At 40.9% G+C, this 26,799-nt stretch overlaps 1 protein-coding gene across 1 annotated transcript; it reads left to right on the top strand.

Moving 5' to 3' along the window:
* On the top strand, positions 1–25,301 carry SLC5A8 (solute carrier family 5 member 8; the record flags this gene model as incomplete). The annotated part of the gene is made up of 15 exons (XM_058022891.1): positions 1–345; positions 2,428–2,493; positions 6,407–6,458; positions 7,969–8,036; positions 8,891–9,045; positions 10,431–10,571; positions 14,525–14,654; positions 16,065–16,153; positions 17,492–17,604; positions 18,916–18,983; positions 19,302–19,388; positions 20,422–20,615; positions 21,799–21,902; positions 23,607–23,692; positions 25,170–25,301. Coding segments are annotated over 15 exons (1,830 nt in total), but the record flags the coding sequence as incomplete, so codon positions are not given.
* Between the last annotated feature and the right edge of the window lie 1,498 nt (positions 25,302–26,799).

The raw sequence follows: 26,799 nt of genomic DNA on the forward strand, positions 1-26,799 counted from the left end.
TCCTCGGGCAGAATGGGGCGCTTCACCGTGTGGGACTATGTGGTCTTTGCGGCTATGCTGCTCATCTCGGCCATCATTGGCATCTACTACGCCTTCGTGGGAGGAGGGCAGAAGACATCAAAGGACTTCCTCATGGCAGGCCGCAGCATGAGTGCCCTCCCGGTGGCACTGTCCCTCACCGCCAGCTTCATGTCAGCCGTCACGGTGCTGGGCACCCCTGCTGAGATCTATCGCTATGGTGCCATCTTCTGCATCTTTGCCATCACCTACGGCCTGGTGGTGCTGTGCAGTGCTGAGATCTTCCTGCCTGTCTTCTACAAGCTGGGCATTACCAGCACCTATGAGGTAAGGTGGAGTGGGGAGAAGCTCTCCCCAGCTTTTAGGGAACTGGGAGGCTTCTCGTGCCTACTTTCTACATGTCTGCCCTCCACCTTCTCTTCCTCCAAATTCCCTGCACTCTGTGCTGTCCTATGTCACCACACTCCAGAAAACAGGCTGCAACCCTCTCTGTCCCCAAGTCTGCCCACACTGTCTCTGCAGGCAGGTGATGCTCACCCCTGCTGCCTTAGCTAGGAGCTGTGTCATACTAGATTTATTTCCTCATGCCAGATACTCAGTTCAGTAGGTGGAGTAATCCTAATGCTGATTGGATGGTGACATGTCATTAATCATCTGTAATTAATATACCCAAACCAGAGCACAAAAGCATCTACCATAGGACCCAGAGTTATCGCATCACATCACACTCCCTCCAGATTAGTTTCTAAGCTAAGGTGCAACCACAAAAGTCACTCTTTGGCAGAGTATGTATTTGTACTGTTCCTAGAGATTTTGAAGAGACTCCTTGTCACCTGAGGCTGTTTACACTACTGAATGTCTTCTCCCTCATGATTATACAAGGAGGTCAACAAATGCTCTCTGTCTGTGAAAGTTTGTACTTCCACCAAAATAAGGCTGAGCTGGTTTTAAGCACAGCATTCAAGTTAAAGTTACAGCCATCAGCACAGATAGCTGGGGTAGTGGGATAATCACCGGTGAAGTCTGACAGTTTTGGGATGGGAAAGCATCTGGTCAGTGCTTTCTTCTGATTCAAAATGTCCATACAACCTGTTTATCTTCCTGCATGGAGATAGTTCCCAGCTGCAGATTTGGAAGCAAGCTGCTCATTTTGCAGAGGACTTTGGGAAAGGAGCATCGGTGCAGGTGAAAGTCCTTGACTGGCTACTTTGGTCTTTAGCATTTTATTACACTAAACAGAGACATTGCAGCACTGGAGGCTGAAAACAAGATTTCTGTTAGTGAATTTAGATAAGAATTCACCAACAGAACTCTCTGGTGTCATCCAGCGTATTTTAATCTACTAATCTTTGGACTGTCATGATGATACTTCAATATGGCTCTCTTAAATAAAAGCTTATGATTATGACTGGAAACTCACTGTTTATCTTGGTGTTGAATCAGTAATGTGCCTATAAAAGATATATCTTCTTTTTCTGGACAGAGTCCAGATTTTTAACAACCTTTTGTGTCTGTCTGTTGAAAACTGGGGGTTGAAAACTGCTTCCTTGTGTGGACATGCTTATAGATCACATTTTAAATGCTCAGTTTGTGAGTGAGCCCTTTTAGGTGCTTCAGTGTTTATGTTGATTGGACAGATTTGTCAGGCAATTGAGATTTCTTTTGTACAACCACACACTGAGAGGGTTTTTAGGACAGATGGTGGTAAGAAATCTGCTCTACAGCATGACAGACTAATTTAGAGGTTGTGCTGTCCAACCTCGATAGAAAAGTGAGGGTTCTTGTTTCACAAAAGGATAAATTTTGACTTATCAGTAGACTATATCAGGCTGCCTTGGGCAGTGCAGAAGGTGAGGTTAATGTGGGGAGAAGCTGCTAATTGCTGAAAATCTTTTGCCCTCTCTTGTAGCAGTTCAAATGCACACATGTAATGCCAGAGTTTCCACACTGACTAAGATGTAGGAATAGTCACAAGGTTTTCTTTTTTCTCTCTGATTTCACAAAACTAGTGGGTTCTGTTTTTTGGCTGCTATGTCAAACCTAAACTCTTAGGTTTCCCTGTGCAGAGTTAAGAGTTGCACTTGATTACTCTTGTGTATCTTTGCTCCTGTCAACTCAGCATATTTAGTGATTCTGTGATAATACGTTCTAGTCTTTTCTGTAGACACCCTTGTATAGTGACTAGCTTATGTCTGCTTCACTCGTTTGTGTGTTATTACCCACTGGTGAAGTCTGTAAAGAAAACTGAGTTGAAAGAGATACCAAACAAGGGGACTCTAGGAGTTTTGGCCATTCATGAAAATGTAAAAACTACACTCTGCTCTTTCTGTATTGCATATCACTTCATTCCAGTCCCATCAATAATGCCAAATTTCAATGTAAGCATTTGTTTTTTCTTCTTTTTTGCAGTATTTAGAACTTCGGTTTAATAAATATCTACGCCTCTGTGGAACGGTCCTTTTCATAATACAAACGGCAAGTAAACCTCAAAGCTGTTCTGTGGTCCTTGGGGCCACCAGAATTATTGGGCGTAACTGGCTGTTTTCTCTGAGCAGCTGAGGAGGTTACCACAGTGCCTGGGTGGCTGGGAGCAGGAGAAACAAAGCTCTTTCTGCTGCTCAGCAATGAGGTGGGGAGCGGGTGCTGGGCTCCCTGCAACCTGGGTCTGTGTGGGCACTGTTGAATGCCCAGAGCAGTCACTTGACATCAGCACCATGCCCAAGAGACAAGTCACCCTTCACTACAGGATAGCAGTGTGAAGAGCAGTGATTCACTTGCCTGCTGGAGAAACCTGCAATGAGTTCAAAATGCAAACGTGAGCCAGTTATCTGCAGCAGCAGTGTTCATCCTTGGCTGGGTGGATTCTCAGAGTCTGACTAATTCTCAAGGGTCAGTGAGAGGTGACAAAAAAGGCTGTCAGGAACTGTCATTTACGTACTGCACAAGGGTTTGCGCCACCATCGCCACTGGAAAAACCTTAGGTGTCTGTCTGCAAACTGAGAATTAGAAGATTACTACCCTGGGGCATGTTAAACTAATGCAATCTCTGAAATTATTGTTGGTACAGTTTGCTGTATCTGGCCCTTTCAAAGAGTCCGTACAGGACCACAGCTTCCAAATGTCAGTGCGCATATGTCAAATGCACCAGAACAAAAATGTGCTCTTTTCACAGTTTTGAAGTGGACTTGTGGGTAATTCAAAGTAAGAATGTCTATGCCATCAGAAAGCTTTTTAAGGTACATGCTTGTTTTTGTCTATTTTTGTATTTTTTTAAAGCACACCAGAAGTCACAGGGCAATCACACTTGCACCAGTAAGATAGTTCCCAATGCAGTGCTCATTACTGATTTGGGCAGTGCTGCTTAGCTGGTTTTTACAGATACACAAGCTCATGGAAAAAGTAGAGTGCTGGCATGTGTGAAACCTGACGCTGTTTCACCAGCACGTATGAGGACATCACAGTTGCGTAAGTTGGAAGAGCTAAGCATAATCTTTGCCTGCAGAGATGAGAAAAATAATTCTATGCAACTTAAATACATGCTCAAGGAAATTAACCAAAGATCTATATGTGGCTTTCTCTGCCAAGCACTTACAATTTAACCTGAATAAATTAAATACTAGTGAGGAAAGAAAACCTCCCAAGATTTTAATGGTGCAATTTTAATTCTTCTGTGAATATTAATTCCTTAAATAAGGTAAAGAAAAGGATTTATAATAATACAACCAAAAAAACCCTACTGAAGATTGTATCAGTCCTGTTTAAATTGACACAAAAATGTGATCATAGTTTTGACAAATTTTAATTTCTGATGATTCAAGGATTCTGGCACTTATTCACTGTGTATAAGAAAGCCACAAGTTCTCATGCTGAATCCCTTGAATGAAAAGGCTTGAAGAGGTATGAGTTTGACTGATGGACTATTAAAAAGAAAAAAATTAGCTTCATGATTGCATCCAAAGCATTGCAGTCAACAGCTAAATATTCTGATGGAAACCAATAATGAGTTCTGTATGTACTGGAACCAATATTATTTAATACCTTCATTAATGACATAGATAGTGAGAATGAGTGCACCCTCAGCAAGTTTGTGGATGACACCATGCTCAGTGGTGTAGCAGATTTGCTAAAGGGAAAGGACACCATTCAGAGGGACTTTGACAGACTTGAGGAGTGGCCCCATAAAGTTCAACAAACCCGTGTGCAAGGTCCTGCACATGGATTGGGGCAATCACAAATGTCAGTATAGATTGAAGGATGAACTGATTAGGAGCCGCCTTGCAGAGGAGAACTTGGAGATAGTGGTGGATGAAAAATTTGACCGAGACAGAAAGTCTGGTCACAGCCCAGAAAGCCAATTCTGTCCTTCACCAAAAGAAGTGTGGCCAGCAGTTTGAGGGAGGTGATTTTCCCTGTCTACTCTACTCCACTCTGGTGTGACCCCACCTGAAGTACTGCATCTGGCTGTGGGGTTCCCAGCACAAGGGGTACATGGACCTCTTGGAGAGGGTCCAGAGAATGACCACAAAAATGGTCTTGGGGGTGGAACACCTCTCCTGTGAAGAAAGGCGAGAATGTTGGGATTAATTGTTAAACTTGGAGAAGAGAAGGCTGTGGGGAGACCTTATTGCAGCCTTTCAAAGGGGGCTTATGAGAAAGGTGGAGAGAGACTTTTTACCAAGGCCTATAGTGACAGGACAAGGGATGATAGTTTTAAATGGAAAGAAGGTAGATCTTGAGTGGATAGAAAGAAGAATTTATTTGCAACAAGGATAGTGGGCTACTGGACAAGATAGTCTGGGGAAGAAGTGTGATAGCCCAGCCCTGGAAGTGTTCAAATTCAGGCTGGATGGGGCTCTGAGTTTTGATCTACTGCAAGGTGTGCCTGTCCATGGCAGGGGCATTGGACTAGATGTTTTTTAAAGAACCATTCCACCACAAACCATTCTATGATTCTACATATCAGCCTCACATGCTGACAGTCACTGTATGGACAGCAAGTCAAACACTGACTGGGCTAGACAGGGGTCAGGAGCTGGCTGAGAGGTGGAATAGGTAGTTTCAGAAGATATTCACCAGGGACTAATCAGGACTGGCAGCTTTCTTGTCATGCAAGCTATATATGAAAATCTAGAGAGGACTCATGGCACTGAGAGAAACAAACATGCACACACAGTGGCAGGGTGTAGCACACAGGTAAGAATAACTATTTGCCCAATGGCCCCCCTGTCCTTTCTGGCATGTGCTTCTAGCAGGTGCGCAGCAGGGGATCAGGGCAATTAGGTTAGGCTGGGTGGAGAAGTTTCTGCACACTGCTTTCCTCATACAGGTAGAGAGCTGCTCACTCCCATTACCTCTTGGATCTGTCCCAGCATAGCCACTGGCCATGTGGTAGAGCTCCACCTCGGGGACTGGCTTTGATCTGCTCAAAAGCCATGGCAAGTAATTTAGTGGTTAGCAATCCTCCTCTGGTTTGCCACCTGTGCCTAGGGTGGACACTTGCAGGAAGGGCAGAAGCTGGCTGAATTCTGGATGGCATCTGATTCTGCTGTTTTTCCATGCCCAAGTCCCATCCCTGTAAATCAGAAAGTCAGGAGAGTCCAGCCATAGAAAGCTGATGCGCGTCAGCTCACGACCTATTGGTGATCCAGATGTTTTGAATCAAGACCCTGACCTTCACAGAAGTTATCAGCACATTGGAAGCTGCATTCTCCTGACCCATGTCACAGCTGAACTTGTGGCAGTAATAACAGTGATAAAGAAGTAAACAGGATTTAAAACCGTATACAAAAAAGTTGAGGATATCAGTGTATGAATCCCATTGTGCCCACAAAGGTAGATAGACTAGCTCCTTCATTTGCCTGTGTCTTTACTGTGGTTGAAAATATAATTGTGTATGGCTTTGTTTTACAGGCTGAGGGTTATAATTCCTTGTAACACTATCCGTAATGAGTAACTAATATAATATTTTGTGTTCTTACTCGCATGAATTGTAGCTGGATACTGAAAGGCATATTGATCTCGAGACTGAGAAAATGATAGTAATAGATTCCTTGACAAACCATGTGTAAACCTCATTAACTTTCTTATGCTCTTGTTTCCTTTGCAGTTTTAAAGGAATATAATAAATTAATTATAAAAGGCAGGAGAAGATGAAGATGGATTTTTTATTTAAGAGTCCTTGGTATTTGTTTTAAGAACTCTAGGGTATGAGATTGTAGAGCTTAATAGCCTCAGACATTTGTCTTCTAATTGAAATTATTTGTCAACAATGATGAATTTAGAAAATATAGACTACCTAGATACTTGAAAAGAAATCATGTCAGAAAGTTATCACCTTTCTAGGAATTTACATTTATTTTGATATTTCCTTTTTTTTTTTCCGCTCTAGACTTTATACACTGGTATTGTCATTTATGCTCCAGCTTTAGCACTAAATCAAGGTAAAATGAGTATACTGTAACTGTTCCTCTACTGATATAATTTCTTCTTCATGTAGTATTGGTATGGTGGGGTTTTTTTTGGTAATGCAACACATGAAAATATAGCTCAGGGCTTGACTGTGAAGTCTCTTAATGGGAACTCTGAAGTCCTAGTCCCTTAATCCCCACCTATAAGGAATTACAGAAGAGATTTATGGGAATACTAGCTCTCATTTACTCTACCTCTGATGCAATACCTGTAGATAATGGTTTATTCAGAAAAGTTGAGAAGGCTTAAGTAAATTTTTAAGGCAATCCAGGCAGTAAAGACAAATTTAATTCTTCTGGTTAAGTGCTATTCTTCAAGATGAGAGCAAGGCAAAAGTAAATATGATTTTGGGCTTCCTGGAACTGTTTAATGGGGTCTGTCCTTTTTTCAGGAAAACCAAATCAACAGCAAAGAGATTGTTAACTTAAGATGTTTATTGTGATATTTACAAAGTTAAATATTTCCATTTTCTACTTCACAATGACTCTTTGATTTGAAAATGGGCCACATTCATTTCTAAAAGGGCAAGAGCTTTTCTAAAGAGCCATATTAAACTTCTAATCTGACACCATCAATTTTGTTAATTTGTCAAGAAAAGGGAATAACAAAATGCAAATAAAAAATGAATCATTTTGGCTAGAATCAAGTCACAGTTGTTCTGCTCATTGAATTTTTTTTTTGCCCTGTTCATTGAACAAAAAGGAAGAAAAAACCCAACTCTCTCTCTACTGGTTTCCTCCAGTGTATAAGTTCCACAGGTTTTGTGTCTTTGATATTTATATTTGCCTTGCAAATACATGCTAAACCAAGCTATGAATTAGCTGGCTCCTAATCAGAGTAACTTATGTTTTTCACTAGTTTTGTTTCACTGTTTCTCAATAGCCTGAGCTCTCTGTCAGGGAGCCCCCCATGCCCTGCCTGGCAGCAGGTGAGCATGCCAAGCTGGGGCAGTGACAACCTGTATGTCAGCCACAGCATGGTGTTGTATAGCAGGAACATGTAATCCTTAAGAGAAGGAAGAATAGAAGAAAGCCTTTTGCTCTGACACATTTCTTCCAGGAAATGTTTGAAAACCTTATCTCTGTGGGGAACCCCCAAACTGTTTACTTGCTTAAATCCCTGCCTAAGGGCTCGGTACCAAATACACAGGTGTTTCAAGGAATGACATATATTTTAAAACCTTCCTGAGTTGGGACATATTGGACTTGTTGTTTGGGAGTATTCAGATTAAAGGCAATAGCTTCCTTATTTTTTGTCCTGAAATAAATCTCAACTTTCTAGCAGTTTCCAAATCTGTAACAACTGTTTCAGTTTTACAGCTGGTTAGGGTGAATCCCATGGTTTAAACACACTAATCTTTTCATTGCCATTTATACCTCCTACTTTTGCATTTAATTTATTTCTAGCCTTTTCCAATAATTTGCCTTCAGTCTTTTGTCCCCAGTGCCTCATTCACACGGGTGTTTTTTCCCTCTCTTTCAGTCACTGGCTTTGACTTGTGGGGCGCAGTGGTGGCGACTGGCGTGGTCTGCACGTTCTACTGCACATTGGTATGTGGGCCCTTCAGTTGAGAAAAATGGATTCATTTCACCACTCACACCAAATATGGAATTTATTAAAAAGAAGCCTAATAATCAGGTTACTCCATGGAATTACATTTTACAGGTGTAGCCACAGGACCATATTCATCCGGGGACTTCTCTGAATGCATAGACAGCCTCTATGCAACTGAAATATATTTTGTTATGATACACTCAAACTTCTGTTGTTGCTGAAAGAATAGCAAAAAAGGTAGATTTCCCTTTCTAAGAATTCTCCTGTGATTTTTCTAGTAGGGTTTTGCTGTGCAATTTGTCAAACTGCAACTGTAACAGTCTTGTGTGTTATTGAATAGAGCCACTGAAAATAGCATGCCACATGAACAGATTGGTCTTTAATTCAGCGTTAATTGACCAAGTGTCTAGATGAAATGATGAAATGGAACCTCAGTGACAAATTTATTTGCATATGGTGGATTAACTAATGTTTATTTTTATTCAGATGAATGGTATACCTTCTGGAGTTAGTGGTACTTACTTACAGAAAATAAGATGAGCACTGTCTGAAAATCTATCTTTTGGTACAAACTTCTGAATCAGGTTTTGTGGTGAAGGAAATACTGGATTAAACTGTGTGTATGGCCAAAGTAAATCCCCTACACTTCAAAGAAAGGCCAGGATGTCCTGAATAGCTTCCAGAATACAATTCCTAAAGACATCAGTACAGAATTAGTTCCATTAAAGATGAAGATTATATTAATCTATTACCCATAATACAGATGGCAGTGCTTCTGTTAGTTGAATGTGAGTGCAAAGCAGGAGTGCTGCTGCCTTGTTGTACCTGATACATGCTCTTCCTCTTGCAGGGTGGTCTGAAGGCAGTGGTGTGGACAGATGTTTTCCAGGTTGGAATCATGGTTGCTGGATTTTCATCTGTGATTATACGAGCTGTGGTGGTTCAGGAGGGAATTGGACGCATTGTAAATGATTCCTACCATGGAGGAAGATTAAACTTCTGGGAGTGAGTTTGTACTTGCAGAGGATGTGCCTCTCTGTTCCTACAAATAGAGCTCATGTGACTAACTGTGAAATTAAACTGCTGCTGTAGGAGGAGGATGGCAGAAGTTGTGACTCAGTTTCTGTATATTTTTAAACAAGCTTACCTTGTTTGAGGGATATTTTTTAGGTTTTACTCCATGCAAAATCCTGGAAAGAGAAAAACCTTTTTACTTTGTCAAGTAGGTATTTTAAGGATTCATTTGGGATTCCACTGAAAGAGAATGGTAAATAGGACAGCACATTTGTATTTATAATTGCAATTTGCAAACAGCTGATTTGGCATTTCAGTGACTGGACCAAAACAAATGGGAAAATAATAATTTTTGCCTAATCTGAAAAGGGGAGGATTTTTTTTCCTGCAAGAAAAAGTAGAAGTAGTTTTAATAGTATTTTACCCTCCATTATTGTAAGTAATCTTAGCCTAAAAATGTCACTTTAAAAGTTCAAGAATATTCAGTCTGACAATGTTGAATCAAAGACCATTTCAATTAAAAATGTTACTGTACCTTTGATGAATACAAGATTCTTCTGAGAACTGCCACCCATCGCTGTTAGTGAAAGTTCAGTATGACAAGTATTGTGATTTGTCCTTTATCTATCAGTTCACAATATTAATCAGGTTATTCTGTAGATTCTTCACCAAATTCTTCAGTAAATAATTCATCTGTGGGTGATTTTTTCTCCTTATTAACAGTAATTTATTTCAATCTGTTTGGCTTATTTGCAGTGGTTGTACTGCATTGATTCTTCTCCCGGTCACTGAGTTCACAGATGGAAAACAAAAAGGAGTAAAGGATGTAATAGGTGAAATAATACTACAGTGTTCACCAAGATAAATATAATTCATTGCTATATTAAAAGTTTGATTTAAAAATAATAATGGCCACCTAAAATCTGCTGTTTACCTAGAGGTAAACCAGCAAAATGTTTTATAGAGCCTCTGTCCACAAAGGCTGGGATTGTAAACACACCTTTATACTGGTGTTAGACTGATGTCCCTCTAGATAAGCAGGCACATTACACTTTTTACTGCTACATCATTTCATCACAACCATCACAAGCATCATACAACTTTACATAAGACTGTAGTTTATAGGCAAATAAAGCTTTCCAGCTTCACCTTTGGACAGTTCAGAGTGTTTCACTGGCTCAGGATGTTAGCTCTGAGTTTTAAAATTTGCCTTCTATGGCTTAACGTAAAGTTAGAGTAACTTAATGTTCAAAATCTGGCCAAAGTTGCTAGTAGAACAAGCATGGAGAAATTATTTCTTCTAAGCATTAAGGTCTTTACATATTAAGAAGACTTTCATATTCTGGATTTGCTTTCTCTTTTTCCTTTCATTGTAGCTTTGATCCCAATCCTTTGCAAAGGCACACCTTCTGGACGATTGTTATAGGGGGGACTTTCACATGGACTGGTATATACGGGGTTAACCAGTCTCAAGTCCAGAGATACATCGCATGCAAAAACAGATTCCACGCAAAATTGTAAGTCTGTCTGCAGGTACTCTCTGACTTTAGCAGCGGCTGTTCTTTATAAGAGAGGTTTTTTTTTTAAAGGAATGAGTGGGTATTTTGTCTGTATAAATTGCATTATAAAGGCTAACAACTTTTGCCTTCTGTTTTGTGGACCAGGTAGAAGAAATTTTACACAGTAATTACTGGTATGTGAATGACATGTGTTTGCTGTAACATTGAACTTTGTGCCTGAATTTTTCTCTGCACCAGTATTCCCATATTGAAATAGCTGCATTAAGTTTATGTGCAACCTAAAGACCAAATATTGTAGTACTTATGCTGAAGTATCAAGACAGTATCTTCACTATGAAACCTAAATCCTTGTGTGGGGATTTTTGCATAGGTAAAGACTAAAATATTTTCCTATAAAAATCAATATAGGTGTGAAGAAATCCAGAAATGACTTATTCATTGATAAGCTGAGCAATCATGTATTTTGTGTTCATAATAATCATGACATATTTTTTAAGGAATTAACTGTGGAAACCAGCAGAGGGTTATGTTTTCCTTGAGTGTAAACATTTCTGATGAGCCTTTACTCTAGAATGGAGCATATTTACTAGGTCTATTATCTTATCTTTATCTTTAGAACCATTCCATTAGTTCACAGCACAGGATTTAAGAATTACTAGTGATCTCATGAAAATAATTTCTAGAAGAAATATAGAAGCACACATCATAACTATAGTCTCTGTACATTTAGTCATTCTATGGTACAGTGACATAGAGAGAAGAAGCTTTATGAAGGCTTTCACTTCATAGGCTAGCAGAATACCACAAAATCATGTACCATTTACAACTGAAATATTTTGTTTATATCAGTAAAGAAAATCTGCTTTTCAGCCATTTGTGCTGCAGACAGGAATGAGCTGATGCTTGTTATCTGGTACGTCTTCAGCATTCCCTGACACATCTCCTGCATACCAGGTCACTTCTCTGCAGTCTGTGGCACATGGCTGGGTTCTAGGTTCTCAGCGCTGCAGAGGCAGGAGGCACATCCCACATCTCCCTGGAATGACTGTGTATAGGAGAACAGATGCATACATTGTGCCAGATTTGTGTGCCAGTCAGGCTGTTCTTGCCAGCACCTGCTCCACTCAGGGCTGTGCCCCGCTCTTGGGCCCTCCCTACCCTCTTTGAGAGCAGAGACACTTCCAGAGTGTTTCAGAAGCAGAGTGTGACTAGAGGGAATCTGACACCATGGCAGCCTCAGGGTAGTTTTTCTGAGCTGTTGCAGCAGCTTTTGTCAGGGCTGGAAGCTATCTGGTTCTGTAGGGGGTTGGATGGAATTTAGGCTGTCTCATTAATGGTTGTGGAACCTTAATCAGTAGAGCCCTGTCCTGCTAGCATGGGTGGTTGGATTCTGTTGCACCTTGCTTGTGCAAGATATTTCTCTGCATGGAGAAATAATTTTGCATAATAGTTGCAGCTTGTCACAACTATAAACACTGCTATTCTGTGGTGACTATCTAGTTTGTATTCAAGTGTAATTAAACACATTTGGCAGGTCACATTGATGGCCTGTACCTCTTATTGTCATTTAATCTGTACACAGAAGTCATCAGGTCAAAGTAATAGGGTTTTTTACCCCTGTGTCATTTACTGTAAGACTTTTTGAGAGACAGCACAGTAACATCAGAGCTCAGAAAATAATTCCTTCACAGATCCTAACTTGCAGGTTTTGGGGAAGCCTTTAACAGTGGCCCAAGAACAGGAATTTTCTCAGGCTTTGGGAAAGGATTTCACCCATTCAAGAAACACCAGTAGGTAGGAGCACATTCTGTCATCTTTGAACAATCACTAGGCAAATTGAACATAATGCTTACATCTGAATGATAAGAGGCACTCAGAGCAGGAGAGCTACCGTGTCAGAAAAATATGGGCTCCTAACACATTTTTCTCTCCTTTCAAGGTCATCAGCTGGCATATTTCAGTGCTAAATTCTTAGAAACAGACTGAAACAAATAATTGAAAATAAGCTTTCTGCAGTCAAAATGCCTACTTCACGCAAACTCCACCCCATTACTAATGTAGAATTAATGGAAACACCTCCCTCCAACAGTACTACAATTATTATTCCCTAGTGCTTAGTCATAGGGTGTACCATGAGCTGGGATGTAAATCACAAGGGAACAAAAAAAGCTGTCTGTCAAACACTGACGCAGTTTAAAAACAATAATTGTTTAAAAACAAGACAATTTATTTTGCTTCTGTCTGTTTCTGTTGACTTTCTAATCTTCACTACAGGCTCTAGTCTAATTCTTCTATTACATCTGCTCAAAAGAGTTGGATTGATTTTACTCATTGGTTAAATTTTGTGCTAAATCAGTTTCTGGGTGTTATATATCAAGATAGATTATGCCAGTGGAGGAACAGCTTCAGCTAAGTGGATGCAAGACATCCAATCAATATATAAGCATCTATGAGGACTACTTCATTTTTACTGAATTAGTTTAGAGAGAAATTTAAATTGCTGTTGGTTATGTGTTTAGACCACCTCCTAATTGCAAATACAAGGCAAAATGCAGAGTTTCCTCTACTATACATAAATCAGCTTTTATTTATATAGGTCTTTCCTAAGAGTTTGCATTGTGCTTGCTGATAACTTTTCTATTGTATAAAACTGATAGTTCAGTTAGTTAATGTACATTATACCTTTCTGGAAATGTCCATTTCAATATCTAACAAGGCTTATAAAGTTAGGTTTACTTCTTTGTTCATCCTGCTGGTCCTCTACAGAAATACAAAGGCTGTTTCCCATTACTTTCTTGGGAATCAAAAGCATTAAAGGGCCTCCTGAATCATTGCAAGCATAGATATATTTTCACAGAAACCAAATGTCCTCCCAGAGGAGGCCTTACCAATTGGTACAGGTCCAGGATATGTGATCTGTCAGGAAGTGAAATCACTATCAGTGATACACAGATAACCAGGAGACAGCTGCTGGAAAGGAACGTTGTTTTTCAAGACCTTGCTCCCAATGTTTGCTTGAAATGACCACTCTAGGTGAGAAGAACTTTGTGACCCTGGAGATACCAAGAGATTTGTGACCCAGGAGACATAAAGAGCTTAGAAACATTTGAGAAAACGAGACTCTTAGATGGAAAGCAAAAGCCCTCTCCTGAGCAAGGAGAACAATTTGTTTCTCACTGCCAGTAGAAGCTGCCTGTTGTGTGGCAAAGGCAGAATTATTGCCTGATGAAAACACGTCTGGTCTCCCCATTTTCTGAAGCTGAAACTTGCATCAGGATGTGGGGAGTTTCTGGATGATACCAGACTCCAAGTTGTTTAGTTACTGAAGGGGAAGCCCTGGGCTTGTTGAGAATCCCTGTTCTCTGGAAGTGGCAGCCAGAGGCAGCTCCAGACCAGGTCCCAGGCCCCAGTTTCTCATTGCTGCTTCCCACAGAGACTGTCTCAGGAGGAAATGGGAGGTTTGTAGATTTACAAGGACAACTCCAGCATTGTGTAAGCGCGATACTGCAGCTCCAGAGGCAAAAGAATGTTGGTGCTGACTGTAAGGTACCCCACACTTGGATCTGGAACACCCCGCCTCACAAATCCGCTTGGGGTTTGTCACGGGGTGTGGCATGGGGGAAAGAGCATCCTCGGGCCTGCTGCTTGCAATGTGCAACTCGTACACTTGATGAAATGTGGGATTGCTCTGGTGCTCCCATCATCTCCATTGTCAGGGGACAAGTGCTCAGACAGTGACACCAAAACCAGAAATGTCATTTGTACATGCAGAAACGTGATCTCTCTCCAGGTGAAATGCTGGGAGGTGTATGGTGACTCCCTTGCTGGCAGACAGCTGCTGACTTGGGAATCTCCTCGGTGCAGGCGTGAGCGCTTCCTTTCTTGGCCCTGGCAGGGTCTTTTGTGGGATGTTGAGCTCTAACATGGTGTTTCCATGTGTGTTGGTGCAGGTCCCTCTACATCAACCTGGTGGGACTCTGGGCAATCCTGGTCTGTGCCACACTGTGTGGGCTGGCCCTCTACTCCATCTACAAAGACTGTGACCCATGGACGGCCAAACAGGTGTCAGCACTCGACCAGGTACAGCCCCACATCTCAGGGGCAGGTGGTGGGAGGGTATCCTTCCTCTGCAGCCATAATAACTAGACAAAGGCAGTTCAAGAGTCAGGGAGTTGGAAACAGTGACATGATGGAACCTTGTGTCAGGCTGAAATTACAGTTCCTGGAGCTGCAAATCACTCAGCACTTGGTAAGGTGGGCAGGAGGGAGAGCTGCAATGTGGAGAGCTCTCAGTACGCCCACCTCTGCAAATGTGTGGGCTTTTTACTCAAAATGGGTTCAGGAGTGCCAGCATTGCAAGAAACTGCTTTGAAGAGAAGTGAGGAGAAGAGAGCAGCAGTGCCCTTGTGAGTGACTGTGGGTCCTGGTGCGCTGCTTTGTGTCATCCAGCCCAAATTCCCCTGGACTGATGAAGGCAAAATCCTTCTCAGATTCAAACCATACTTATGCCCAAAGCACACACCTGGAGGAAGGCTATTAGCAGGCAGCTCTTTGCTAGTGATGGTGAATCCTTCCCTCCTTCAGAGGAGAGATGGGCAATCAGACTGTGCTGCAGAGGAACCACCTCACCACTGATGATGATCTCTCCCTAAATAGACCTTGAGCAGCAAGTTTACCTGAGGAACAAGAGTTCTTGGCAGCCCATAGACTGGCCAGAGCCAGGGCCCAAGGAAATCAAATAGCTTTTATTTGTGTGCTTAAGCCTAAGATAATCACAGGCTCTGGATAATGCTCCAATGGACAGTAGCTGAAAAGGCAGGAGAAGAGCACAGACCATGGAGCACCTGAGGCAGGACCACTTGATATTTAAGAGTAATATAAAATAAGACCCAAGGTAGAAGCTGGAAAAAAATTAAGTTTTTCCTGTCAGTCAAATTCATTTGGTAGAAACTGGGAGTAAGATACTAAAAATATCAACTTGTCTGTGAAAAAAAAAATTGTTCATGGGAAACAAATCTTTAAATTCCTCTCTCTTCCCAGCATTCAGATCTTGCAAATGTCAAAAAATGGCACACAGTTTCCTGTATGGAAATTGATCTCGGGTACCAATATCTGAGTTTATTGGACTGTATATGAACCCCTTTTTGTGGAGTCAACAGCAGAAAAAGCATCTGTGGCACCCAGCCCTCCCAAGGGAATGATGTACAGAACAAAGCACTTGCTGCCCAGCCCTAGCTTCCTCTACAATTGTCACAGGAAAACAAGGTCCTGGTGGTATGACACCCCAGCTAGGTGGTCTCAACAGACTCTCTGTAGCTCTAGTGGACATTTTAGGGTTGGTTTTCTCTGTAAAAAATCAAGAAAATTTTAATCAATTAAAAATTAGAATAGCTGGACAGAATGCCAGTGAGAAGGCTGTAAAAAAACAATACAATGATAAGATGAAAAATTAGGGCAAGATGGTAATACTTCTTAATCTGAATTTTTCAGCTAATGCCATACCTAGTGCTGGATATCATGCGTGATTTCCCAGGAGTGCCGGGACTTTTTGTGGCTAGTGCCTACAGTGGGACATTAAGGTAATTTAATAATCTGGAAACTGCTACCTTTTCCCGCCTTTTTTTGTTGGAGCTAAAGTTGTATTTATACTAAAATTTTTGAACTTATTTCTTTGTCTAGCTGATTTCTAGTCTTAAAAAAAATCACTATGACCTCTTTGATGATGCAGCCTAAAAATCCATAGTTTTCAATATTTGGGTCCTAGGACTTAAAGTAGTTTGGAGTTCCCTACTAACAACATGAGGAAAAAGTAAGCCACATGTCATGTAAAACACTAACAAATCCTTCTTTGTGCTTTTGAGTTATATGAGTTTTTGCTATATGAGTTTTTGAGTATTATGGTGCATTATTACACCAAAGAGCTACAGTTGGGGAAATTTCCTGTTGCTCATCTTTAATTTTCCAGTTTCAAACCTGCATGACTTCAAAGCTATCTGCCTCTCCTTACCCCTGATCTCTAGAGCCTTCTTTTCTAGAGTTTCCGGGCTTCCGGTTGTCTTGAATGAATCCCATGAAACAACAACCACTATATATATTTGTACTGTAGGAGACAGGTTGATACCCTTCTGTCCCATACTGGGGAGTGTTTTGTTCAGCTTTTCCAAGGAGTATCTTTAAGGAACATTGTCTCAATGAAGGCTCTGAACAATAGCAAAGAGTTAGGAATGAAGAAACTTACGAATGTGACACCAGAATAATTTTTTTAAAATTCTGAATACTTGTAGCTACATAAATAGAGGGAACAGCCAAAATATTAGTTTCACTAATATTAGTTATGCTGAAGATAAGCTGATGGCTTGCAGGAGTAAGGTACACTTAGACAAAGGAGCACCTGGTTGTGCCTTAGGAGTGCTGATTTCTCTGATCCCACAGGGAACCTTCAATAGTTTGATTTGTAGATGCCTAATTTAGTAAGCATGTAGTTTACCTAATTTTTAGGTGACCCTAATTAGATGATCTGAATTCTCCTCTGAGAGTGCATTAAAAGTAAACAGTGATGTAGGAATTTTACATACCCAGGTATACGCTGTAGATAATTTGTGAAGGTATCATGTATACCAGTAGTGTTTACAGCCTAGCTATATATAACAGATATTTCTATTCAGTTCTCCAGGTCCAGCCCAACTTTTCATCAGTATGTGCCTTGACTTCACCAAGGATAATTACTTTAAACAGTTTTTCTAAGCTGTTAGCTGCATTCTCTACAATAATAGGTTATTTAAAACTATGCAGCAGTTACATTAATTTTCTGGCGCTGTTCTAGACAGTGGCAGTTTCTCTGTGCCAGTAACCTACCTGTTATGTACGATTTCAGCTTTTAAGGTACAAAAAAATTGTATAAATCTTGCCTTCTGTAGTACGGTGTCCTCCAGCATCAATGCTCTGGCTGCTGTGACTGTTGAAGACCTCATTAAGCCCTACTTCAAATCTCTCTCTGAAAAGAAGCTGTCATGGATTTCCATGGGGATGAGTATGTCTGGAAAACATCTTTTCTGCTTTTGCTTTACAAAGTGAAGGTTTGATTCAGACCTTGCTTATGATGGTGTATGTCAGGAGTAAGTAATTCACACCAGTGGGACTATGTTGGTGCAGCATTTGGGGGAGACAAGATCAGCTGTGTAGGTTTTACACAAATGGGGGACAAGTGAGTTTAAGGAAAAAAGGAAACCATCTTGTTTGGTCTTTAATAAGGAAAGATGCAGTCTATCTGTGTTCAGTATTGATTCACAATTCTACAAAGCCAAATATCTCTGACTTAAAGACCTGCTATTTTTCTTTCATCTGTCAAAAATGAGAAGCAAAGGAAGCTTTTTTGTAATATTTTTTTAAAATTGATATGCAAGCAGTAGCCTTGTGTCCCTAAAATATTCCAGAGAACAAGAAATTTCACATCTTCGCTGATATACTCTCAGACTGTCACTCTGTTTAGCTCCTCTGTTTAATGTAACTCAAAGAGAATCAGAACTAGACTGAGCAGATGGTTTAAATCTGTGAAATGAAATTGCCATGTCTGCTACTGGTACTGTCTGTGACCAACTGCAGGTGTAGCCCAAGAAAGTGTTTGTAGTAAGAATGAAAACACCTCCATCCCAACGTGCTATCATGTTGAATCCCATACCAGGGAGCATGGCAGACTGGTGGGTGGGTAACAAGAATTAAATATTGTCACCTGAGAGAAGTTTCTTAAACATTGCAAACAATGCTTATGCCAAAATTGTTGTTTGTGGTGTCACGAGTTGCCTGACGCACCACAATGAATAGTGAGATTAAGCTCTTGCTAGAGCAGTGAAACTCATCAGGGGCAGAGGTGGGAAAAACAAGTAAGCCAGTGTTACAGCTCCTGGAAAGAGGCACTGAGTCCTGGTGACCTGGGATGTCCTCTGTCACTGTGCCAGCTCCCAGTGATCTGCCAGCGTTTACTCTTTTGCTTCCTAGACTTTGGCTGAGAAGTGAAAATCATTCCCTCAAAATAAGGACAATGACACAGGAGATTAGCTGAGAAGGGTGAACAATAAGTGGGTTATTGCCACTATGCTTAATCCGTGTGGCTGGCATTTATTAACTAATTCACAGAATGAAGATTTCATCAAGTTTGCATGATCTCTTCTTAATGTAAACAGAAACCTGACCTTTTGGCCAATTCAGGCTCTCTTAGAAAAACTCCAGGTGTTAGCACTTTTATCTGGGAGGTGTTAGGGCCATGCTGGGTTAGGCAGAAACTTTTCCATTAGTGATTTTCAACTTTGGCAGATTTAGACATTGTTCTGCCTTTCACTCACAGGCCTCTTTTATGGTGGAGTCTGCATTGCTATGGCTGCGGTGGCATCTCTTCTGGGAGCCTTGTTGCAGGTAGGTGCCAGACAGCTTTTTCATGCCCATGTTGAATGACCCAGAATAGATTATGTAAGAAAATAGTGGTAATGAATACCATTATGAGATAAGTTTTTATTTTTCTTGAGTACTGATGTGAAAGCACCCATGGCCCGTGTTTTAAGGATCCATGGCTCAGCCTGTGTTTTAAGCATCCATATATCAAATCCTAGCAACTGAGTACACAGCACTTAAAAAAGTCTCATAATTTCTCTCTGAACATCTTCTCTTCTTGTCATTTTGGAAGCTTTACCTTCCTTGCACAGCACCTGATAGCAGACTTTCTTCCTTCCCCAGGCAGCGCTCAGCATTTTTGGCATGGTTGGTGGCCCCCTTTTAGGACTGTTTGCCTTGGGAATCCTCTGCCCCTTTGCAAATGGAATCGTAAGTAGAAATCTAAAGACCTGTTCATCCAAAATTTATTGATAATTTTGGGCTTCACCTTACACTAATAATTTGATGTTGGGCAGCAAGGGAGATGTCTTTAGTACTTTCCATGAGGACATTTCCCCTTGCTCCCTTTCTTCCTTATCCCAAGGAAATGACAGTCAGAGCTGTATAGGAACTTGAATTTCCATCCCACAAAGAGATTTTGATGGGGGAAATGATCTGAATAAAAATGAAGCTTTGACAAGGATTTCTTAAAACCAGTTTTAGAAGCAGGGACAATGCATCTTGAGATACAGCCGAACAACCACTAGGCTCAGAGAATGCTGGTCTGTCTGAGCAAAAGGGGGTCAGGCCAGAAAAATGGAGTCTAGGCACTTGCAGACCAAATTGGGGTATTCTCAGAGTGCTTCCATATTGTAAAATTATAATTTCCAGAAGAAAAACCTTTTCCATCAAAAAAAGGATTTGACAAACTTTGTTGATATGGTTCATGGTTTAGTCTGGCAGGATTACTATTTAGTATTAGTAATTGTACCATTACTATTTACAGGTTTACTAATTTATTATAGTAATATTACTGTAATAATATAGAAATATATTAATATTAGTATAATATTTTACTATTACCATTTATAGGTTTACTTGTCACTGATCTTTACCCTTTGCAGTTGAAAATTATATATATATATATACTAAAGTAAATTTTAAAAAATTGAAAAATTTGTTCAAGGAGGGCCTCAAATAAAGCAGGATTTTCCCATATACCATGAAGATCAAAGTTATCTTTTGGTTGTAAAGACCTAGTGGCCAAACAAAAAGAGGTGTGCTCAGGAGATGTGAAAAAACATTGTATTTCCCCAAAAGGGAATGAAGTAAACTCCCCAGCACTTCCCAACTGTATATTTCATTTCTGCTATGGAGGCTACTGTTCAGATTATCTTGACTATTTCTTACTCATCTAATTGTTGTTTCTTTCAAATATCTTTTGCTTTTCATGTAAATCTAAGTTTCACTTTTTGTTTTGCAGGGAGCATTTGTAGGTCTTGTCAGTGGTTTCATTATTTCACTTTGGGTTGGAATTGGATCTCAGATTTATCCTCCACTTCCAGAGAGAACCAAGCCACTCCATCTCTCAACTGTGGGATGTAATATATCCTTAGGAAATTTAACATCAACAGAAATTCCATTAACAACGGTTTTCAGTACACCAGGTGCAGAAAGGTACATGCGTTCATCAAGTACAGTAACAAAGTATGCATTTTTTTTTAAGAAACATGAACATCTGTACAGTATTTGGGTTACTATAATAATCCTTCTCTGGTCTATCTACCACACTCTTTGAGATGCAGCAGTTTTCTTCATTTTTTTTCCTCTCAGACTGAAGTAGTTTGTCTGAGTTATGCCACAACAGAAGTCAAAGTGAGTATTTCTATTCATCTGAAAAGCTTCCGTTCAATATTTGCGTTCAAAGGCTTGGACATGCCTTACTGTGGACCACAGTTTTAAACAAAGATATCATTTATAGTTATTGGATTAGCTTCCACAATCTGTCATATGAATTAGCGTAATTGGCAGTTAAAGGGCAAAATGCCGGTTAGCAGCTCTACCTACAGCAACTTATCTGTGCAGAATAGCTCTAATCAGTACATTCAGAATGGGCAAAATACACGGGATTTCCTCCACTTTGCAACTGCCAAATGTCTTACTCTAGATGATCACAGTTAAGTTTAACATGAATGGCAATAAAGAGAACAGCAGGAACAAAAAAAAGCTGAAAAAACGCATTTCTAGGGTTTCAAAATCCTTACACCTTGGAGCATTGTACAATCAAGAGATACCCTGGCACACTGGGTGTCCAACATCCGGTTTCATACACCACACCTCTTGCATGAGCCCTCCAGCACTGCTCCTGGCTGCTGGGAAACACCTGTTGCAACAGAGCACATAGTCTCTGGAGGGAGAGCAGAATGAGGTGTGAAGACAGTTGCTCTGTTGTTTCTGGCTGTTTAGAGCTGCATAGGTGAGATTTCCTTGTTGGTTTTTTTTTGTGCCCCTTCCTTTAAATAATCCCACCCTTGCTAAAGAAGTTAATCCCTTCATCTGGATAACTAGAGTGTTCAGCTCTGCACTAGATTCCCGGCGGAGACAGGACTGTCCTGTTTTACCTGCTCTGTTTCATGCTTTACCTCACTGTACTGGCTAGCCTTGTCTCTTACAAAGGAACTTGTTCTGCAAATTTTGCCACAAATTTTGAGTGCACATATGATTGTATGGAGGTAGCTCAAGATTACCAGGTTGCTTGGTTCAAAAGTATCTCTGTATTTATACACTGTCTGGAAACAAGCACTTTCAAGGTTTTTGGAACAGAAATGGAGAGATTAACACTTCTTCTGCTTTATTTCAGGCCTGCCCTGGCAGACAACTGGTATTCCTTGTCTTATCTCTACTTCAGCACACTTGGGACACTCGTCACAGTAGTTGTGGGAATAATTATTAGCCTCTTAACAGGTACTAGTTTCAGAGTTGTGATTGAATGTGTCTCAGATCTCTTTTAAACTAAGATGTCCTGAGAGCTGCAGGAAGTGCCAGTAACCTATTGCAAACACTGTGTAAAGGTTACCATCCTAAATCGAATTTCCTCCCCTCAGCGCTTCTGCATCCCGCTCCTGGTCTTTGCTCACAGCAAAAGTTACTACAAATCTCTAAGGAGCAAGAAGTTTCAGCATATTTTTAAACCTAAGGAGCATAAAAAGAAGGAAAAAAAAAAGACATCTGTCTTTCCTGTTTTATTAGATGCCTGCAGGGACTGGAGGTTTAAGACTTGTCCCTGAACATGGCAACAACTCCGAGCAAGGAAATACACTCATGCTTCTAGAGGACAAAAGCAGTTTGACTTAGAGTGAGTTCAGAGCACTCAAGGGCTGTTGTCTGCATCCATAGAGTGCATGCTTTTCACCACATTCCTCAAGAACATGCCTAAGAGCTGCAGATCCTCTGCATGGCTATTTTAGCTTCTTTCTCAGTTTCCCAGTAGTTTTATGCAAAGGGAAAAAGCAGCTTGCCATGGGTAAGAATGGGGAGTTCAGTTCCAGCCCATGGCCTCACTATTTTTGCATCCAGGTCAGATGCAAGATACATTTGTCATTTACCTTATGCATGGCAGAAACAGCAAAAAAGCAGCTGTTCTCACAGCTTTTCCCAGTATCCCCAGCCAGATTCATATAACAGCCCTCATCTTGGAGGCTGTTTGATTTCAAATTTTTGGACTGATCCACAATGGCTCCAGGACTATGAAACTCCAAACTCAGTAGACAAACTCACTTACATTAACTTCCCTATGCCCTGCAACTAATAAGCACAAGCCACATTTATCTAATTTTATTTTTCTTCTCAGGTTTTAGATTTGCTCCACACGTTTCTTCAAGCACATGCTCTTCCCATTGCTATAGTGATGCTTGAATCCAAATTTCATTTTTTACCTGGTAGGGATCAGGTTACCTATAGGCCATGAAACAAAGCATGAAAACTGCACAACTCACTGAATCCAGATAAGAAATACTCAGCCCAAGAACAGAAGCACAAAAGAATTAACCCAGTCACAATGTCACCCTGCTTCTCATGGAGCAAGATTCCATTTAAGCCTCAGATAGCAAGCAGAGCTAATTCCCAGCACCTACATCACTTTTGTTTCCCACCTAAGAATAGCTAATCTCCCATGCCTTAAAAATGCCCAGACACTCCATTAACCCTGATCCCCCCATCTTGGGGATGCTCTTAAACAATTCACTATAAAAATTGCTAGTGAGTTTGGAGACAGGAGTCTTGCTGATAGGGAGCTGAGAACTGGAGCTCAGGGTTCAGGGTAGCACTTGGTGCTAGAGCTCCTGGACTGGCAGAGTAGTTCCAGATGCAATTTATTTTTTTCTGGTGATTGCCAGATTCCATTTTTTTCCAAAATAGGAAATCCAAAGAGGATCTAGGAAGCTGGGAAATAGCTAAGGCATTTCAAATAGACTTTGAGGGATCATTTTATATATTGAGAGGAGCAGGGTATACATTTTTGTAAAGAAATGATCCCTAAGGTCTGTGATTGCTTGATTGGCTTTTGCTGCATGACTCTGTCCTGCTTGCCTGGCCTGGTGCCCATAGCTGGGGTCTGACACATGGTTTGCATGTGTAAAGCTGGCTGAATAAAGCTTGTCTGTTTTGTAGGAGGACTAAAGCAGAACACAGATCCTAAATTCCTGCTGACCAAGGAAGATTTCCTGTCCAACTTCTCAGGGTCTGAAACTGAACAAGTAAGTGTAACTGTGCATCTCTGATTTAAATCAACCTTTCCTCCAGGGGACGAAGGGAAACAAATTTCCTGGCTCATGCTTTCCAATCAGGATGAATAGCACCTGATGCTGCCTGATAGGACTATCTGCTTTAAGGCAGTAGGAGAGCACAAGGCAGGTGGGAGTAATGCAAGGAAGCAGTTTTGCCATAGTTTAGCTTCAGTCAACAACAGAGAAGCAACTGAGAAAAGGGACAGTTTTCTCCATGTTTCTGCTAAATACTCCCTAACTGGCCTCTGGGAAGCTACCCCAAGGCACACTTTGGACTCAGCAAAGCTTCCTTTTTTTGTGAACATGTGTTCTCTAAGGCCAGAATTTTATTGTAACTTTGGCTACTGTTTGAGAAAAACATTTCTAGTCAGTGTATCTGTTTCATAGCTCTCATCCTAAGAAAAAGAAAAATATTATTGGATAATAACATCCATTAGAAGGGAGAATACAGGGAAATTTTTTTTTTAATAAACTACAGATCATTTTTCAATCAATATCGTCAGCTGAGCATTCAAGTTCAGCTTTGTTCAGTAGTTCAGGCAATAATAATATCTTTAAGATGGTCCAGCTTGCAAAATGTTTTTCCTTGATACTTACAACTCCTTCTAGAATGATCCTATGTATTTCAGCTTCTGGATAAGAACACCAGTGAAAAAAAGGGATATTCTACCATACAATTGTAATGTTATTTGCCCATGTCAGTACTGGAGATCAGCTATGCAGTTACTGTCATTCACCGTCTTTAATGGGTCAACATCTGTTTCTACCATCCAGGAACTGAATCCCTGAAGTCTTTTGAAAAAGATCAAAACAATCCACCACCCATATGGAAGCTAAAATGTCCACAGCCATACTTTTTATGCCTGGAGTCAGAAACAAGTCTCTTTATGTGTCTGTCTCTTATATGGCTAAGAGCTGAATAACAAGTGGTTGGAATCAAAAATACTGCAGAAAGTTGATGAGATAAAAAATCAGAGCTAACTAAGCAACTTTCTGCACATGAGAAGCTCAATATCTCATTCCATTTCCATAATAGAAATGTGACATCAAAGCAATGGTGCACATTAATCTGCTCTTCCTGTCGCAGATGGGGCAAGGATAAAGGGTTGGGAGTCAGTAGCTCAAAGACCTGGTGGTGACATATGAGTAGACATGAAAACAGCAATTAGAACTTTGCACAACCAGACCAATTTGCAGGACAAGAACATTTTGTGTTACAAGAACATTTTACACAATAAGTACCTTATGCAATACAAAACTTTCAATGCCCCTAGAAAAATACCATCTACTGCAATGAATAAGTATATGTGCTCTATCAGCAGCCAACACATTTTCCTGCAAGGCAACCCTGTATGTCAGGCCTGACTCTGCTGGCCAAAGAGTGGTCAAAGAGAGGAAGACTCTTTCTTCTGTTTCACAGCATGGCTTTTGTCTTTTGTTTTTTTAGCCAGAGAAAGTGGAAGTGTTGAACTGGAAACCATTTACCATGGCAAATGAAGGAACTGACAACCCTGCCTTTAGCCACATTGAAATGGATGTTGCAAGTGACAAGAATAAAGTCAATGGTCTTCACATATGACACAAGGCCGTGTCAGCCCATGAGGACAGTTTTGTTCATGTCAAGCACTGTTGATGTTCCTGTTCTGGGTCGGTTACCAGCTCTGCTGGGGTCAGGGGCAGGCATCTGCTGGGCTTTGTGGCACTATCGCCTTTGCATGACCTTGACATTAGTCAAGAAAGGAATCAGGTTTTTCTTGAACTTCCTCACTCTCTCTGATTCTTAGTGACAGAGCCTAAAGCAATATGTGAAATATTTGCCTGATGTTTTGAGCTTCCTGGAAAATATCTGCTTTTAATCTCATTTCACCCTCAGAGTGAATTTTTTATTTGGAAAGAATACTGTTCTCCCAGACATGGTTGTTTTTCTGGCCTTTTTTTTTTTCCTTTTAAGGCATTGAAAGTATGATGAGATTAGGGTGTGGGACCTTATCAGATTGCAAGAAATAGTGGGTCTTTTTTTTTTGTATAGGAGGTATATTTAGTACTATCTGGTTCTTCTGTAGAACTGATTCTGAGAGTGTATTTATTTTGTTGGTTTTGCTGTCTCTGTTTTTTTTAACCCACTTGTTTCTTGGCTACCGGCACCTTCTTCTCTGTGCTCACTGCTGCGAGCTACAAGAGTGACTTGGTGGTGGTAAAGGCAAGAGTCAGTACTGTCTTTCCTTTCATGACCTATCTCCCTGTTCTCCTCTGTCTTGCCCTTACAGAGCTGGTCCTCATGAAGGAAATAATCTATTTATACTTTTTATTCAGTGCCATAGACCAGAACCACAGCAGCCTTCTGCTGCATGCCCAGCTTGCTGGGCTGGGATTGTTCTTGCACTGGGCTGGGCACAGTGCACAGAGATGTTAATAAAGAAGATTCCCTTCTGGCTGTACTGGACAAGAGTGGAGGCTGTCTCTGCATTTGCCACAGCAGTTCTCTCCAGCTATGAGCTGAAACTTTCTTTGTGTTCTTGCAGCCCTTGTTTTCTCCCTGGGGATTCATGTTCAAGGTTGGTTCAGATCAGGCAAGTGCCTACTGTGTTTTGGCAGGTGTGCAGAGCCCCCTGCACAATTCTCTGGGATGGAGAAGGGATCACAGATGATGTCATATAGTGGAGGCTTCTCCAGGGCTGCAGGGCTTATGGAATAGCCTGTCCTCTGGTGGGGCTGCCAACAGAAGGTTAACAGCCCATCCACGTGAGACCATGCCCTGTGCTGGTGTTTTGGGAGCGTGAAAACTCCCATTGCTTTCTTCTCCTGCTTGCTTTTGGGTACAGTGGGGAACAGACTGACCTACTGTGTTGTTTTTGTGCTTCAGACTTTAACTATGGCTGTACAGGAATGTTTAAAACTCTTCTACAGCAGCAAAATTAAGCTGGAAAATTAAAGCCATCGCAGGAAAGCTGAGCTGTGATGCTTAGAAGGCAGTCATGCTTGAGAATCAAGTGAAAAACTGACTGCATGCCTTAAACAGCTTTCTAAAAATTATACTGCATTTGTGCCAAGTACTGAGCTGCTGTAACTTGGAAAAT

This window comes from Melospiza georgiana, chromosome 4, assembly GCF_028018845.1.
Source record: "Melospiza georgiana isolate bMelGeo1 chromosome 4, bMelGeo1.pri, whole genome shotgun sequence".
In the NCBI taxonomy this organism is placed as follows: Eukaryota; Metazoa; Chordata; class Aves; order Passeriformes; family Passerellidae; genus Melospiza; species Melospiza georgiana.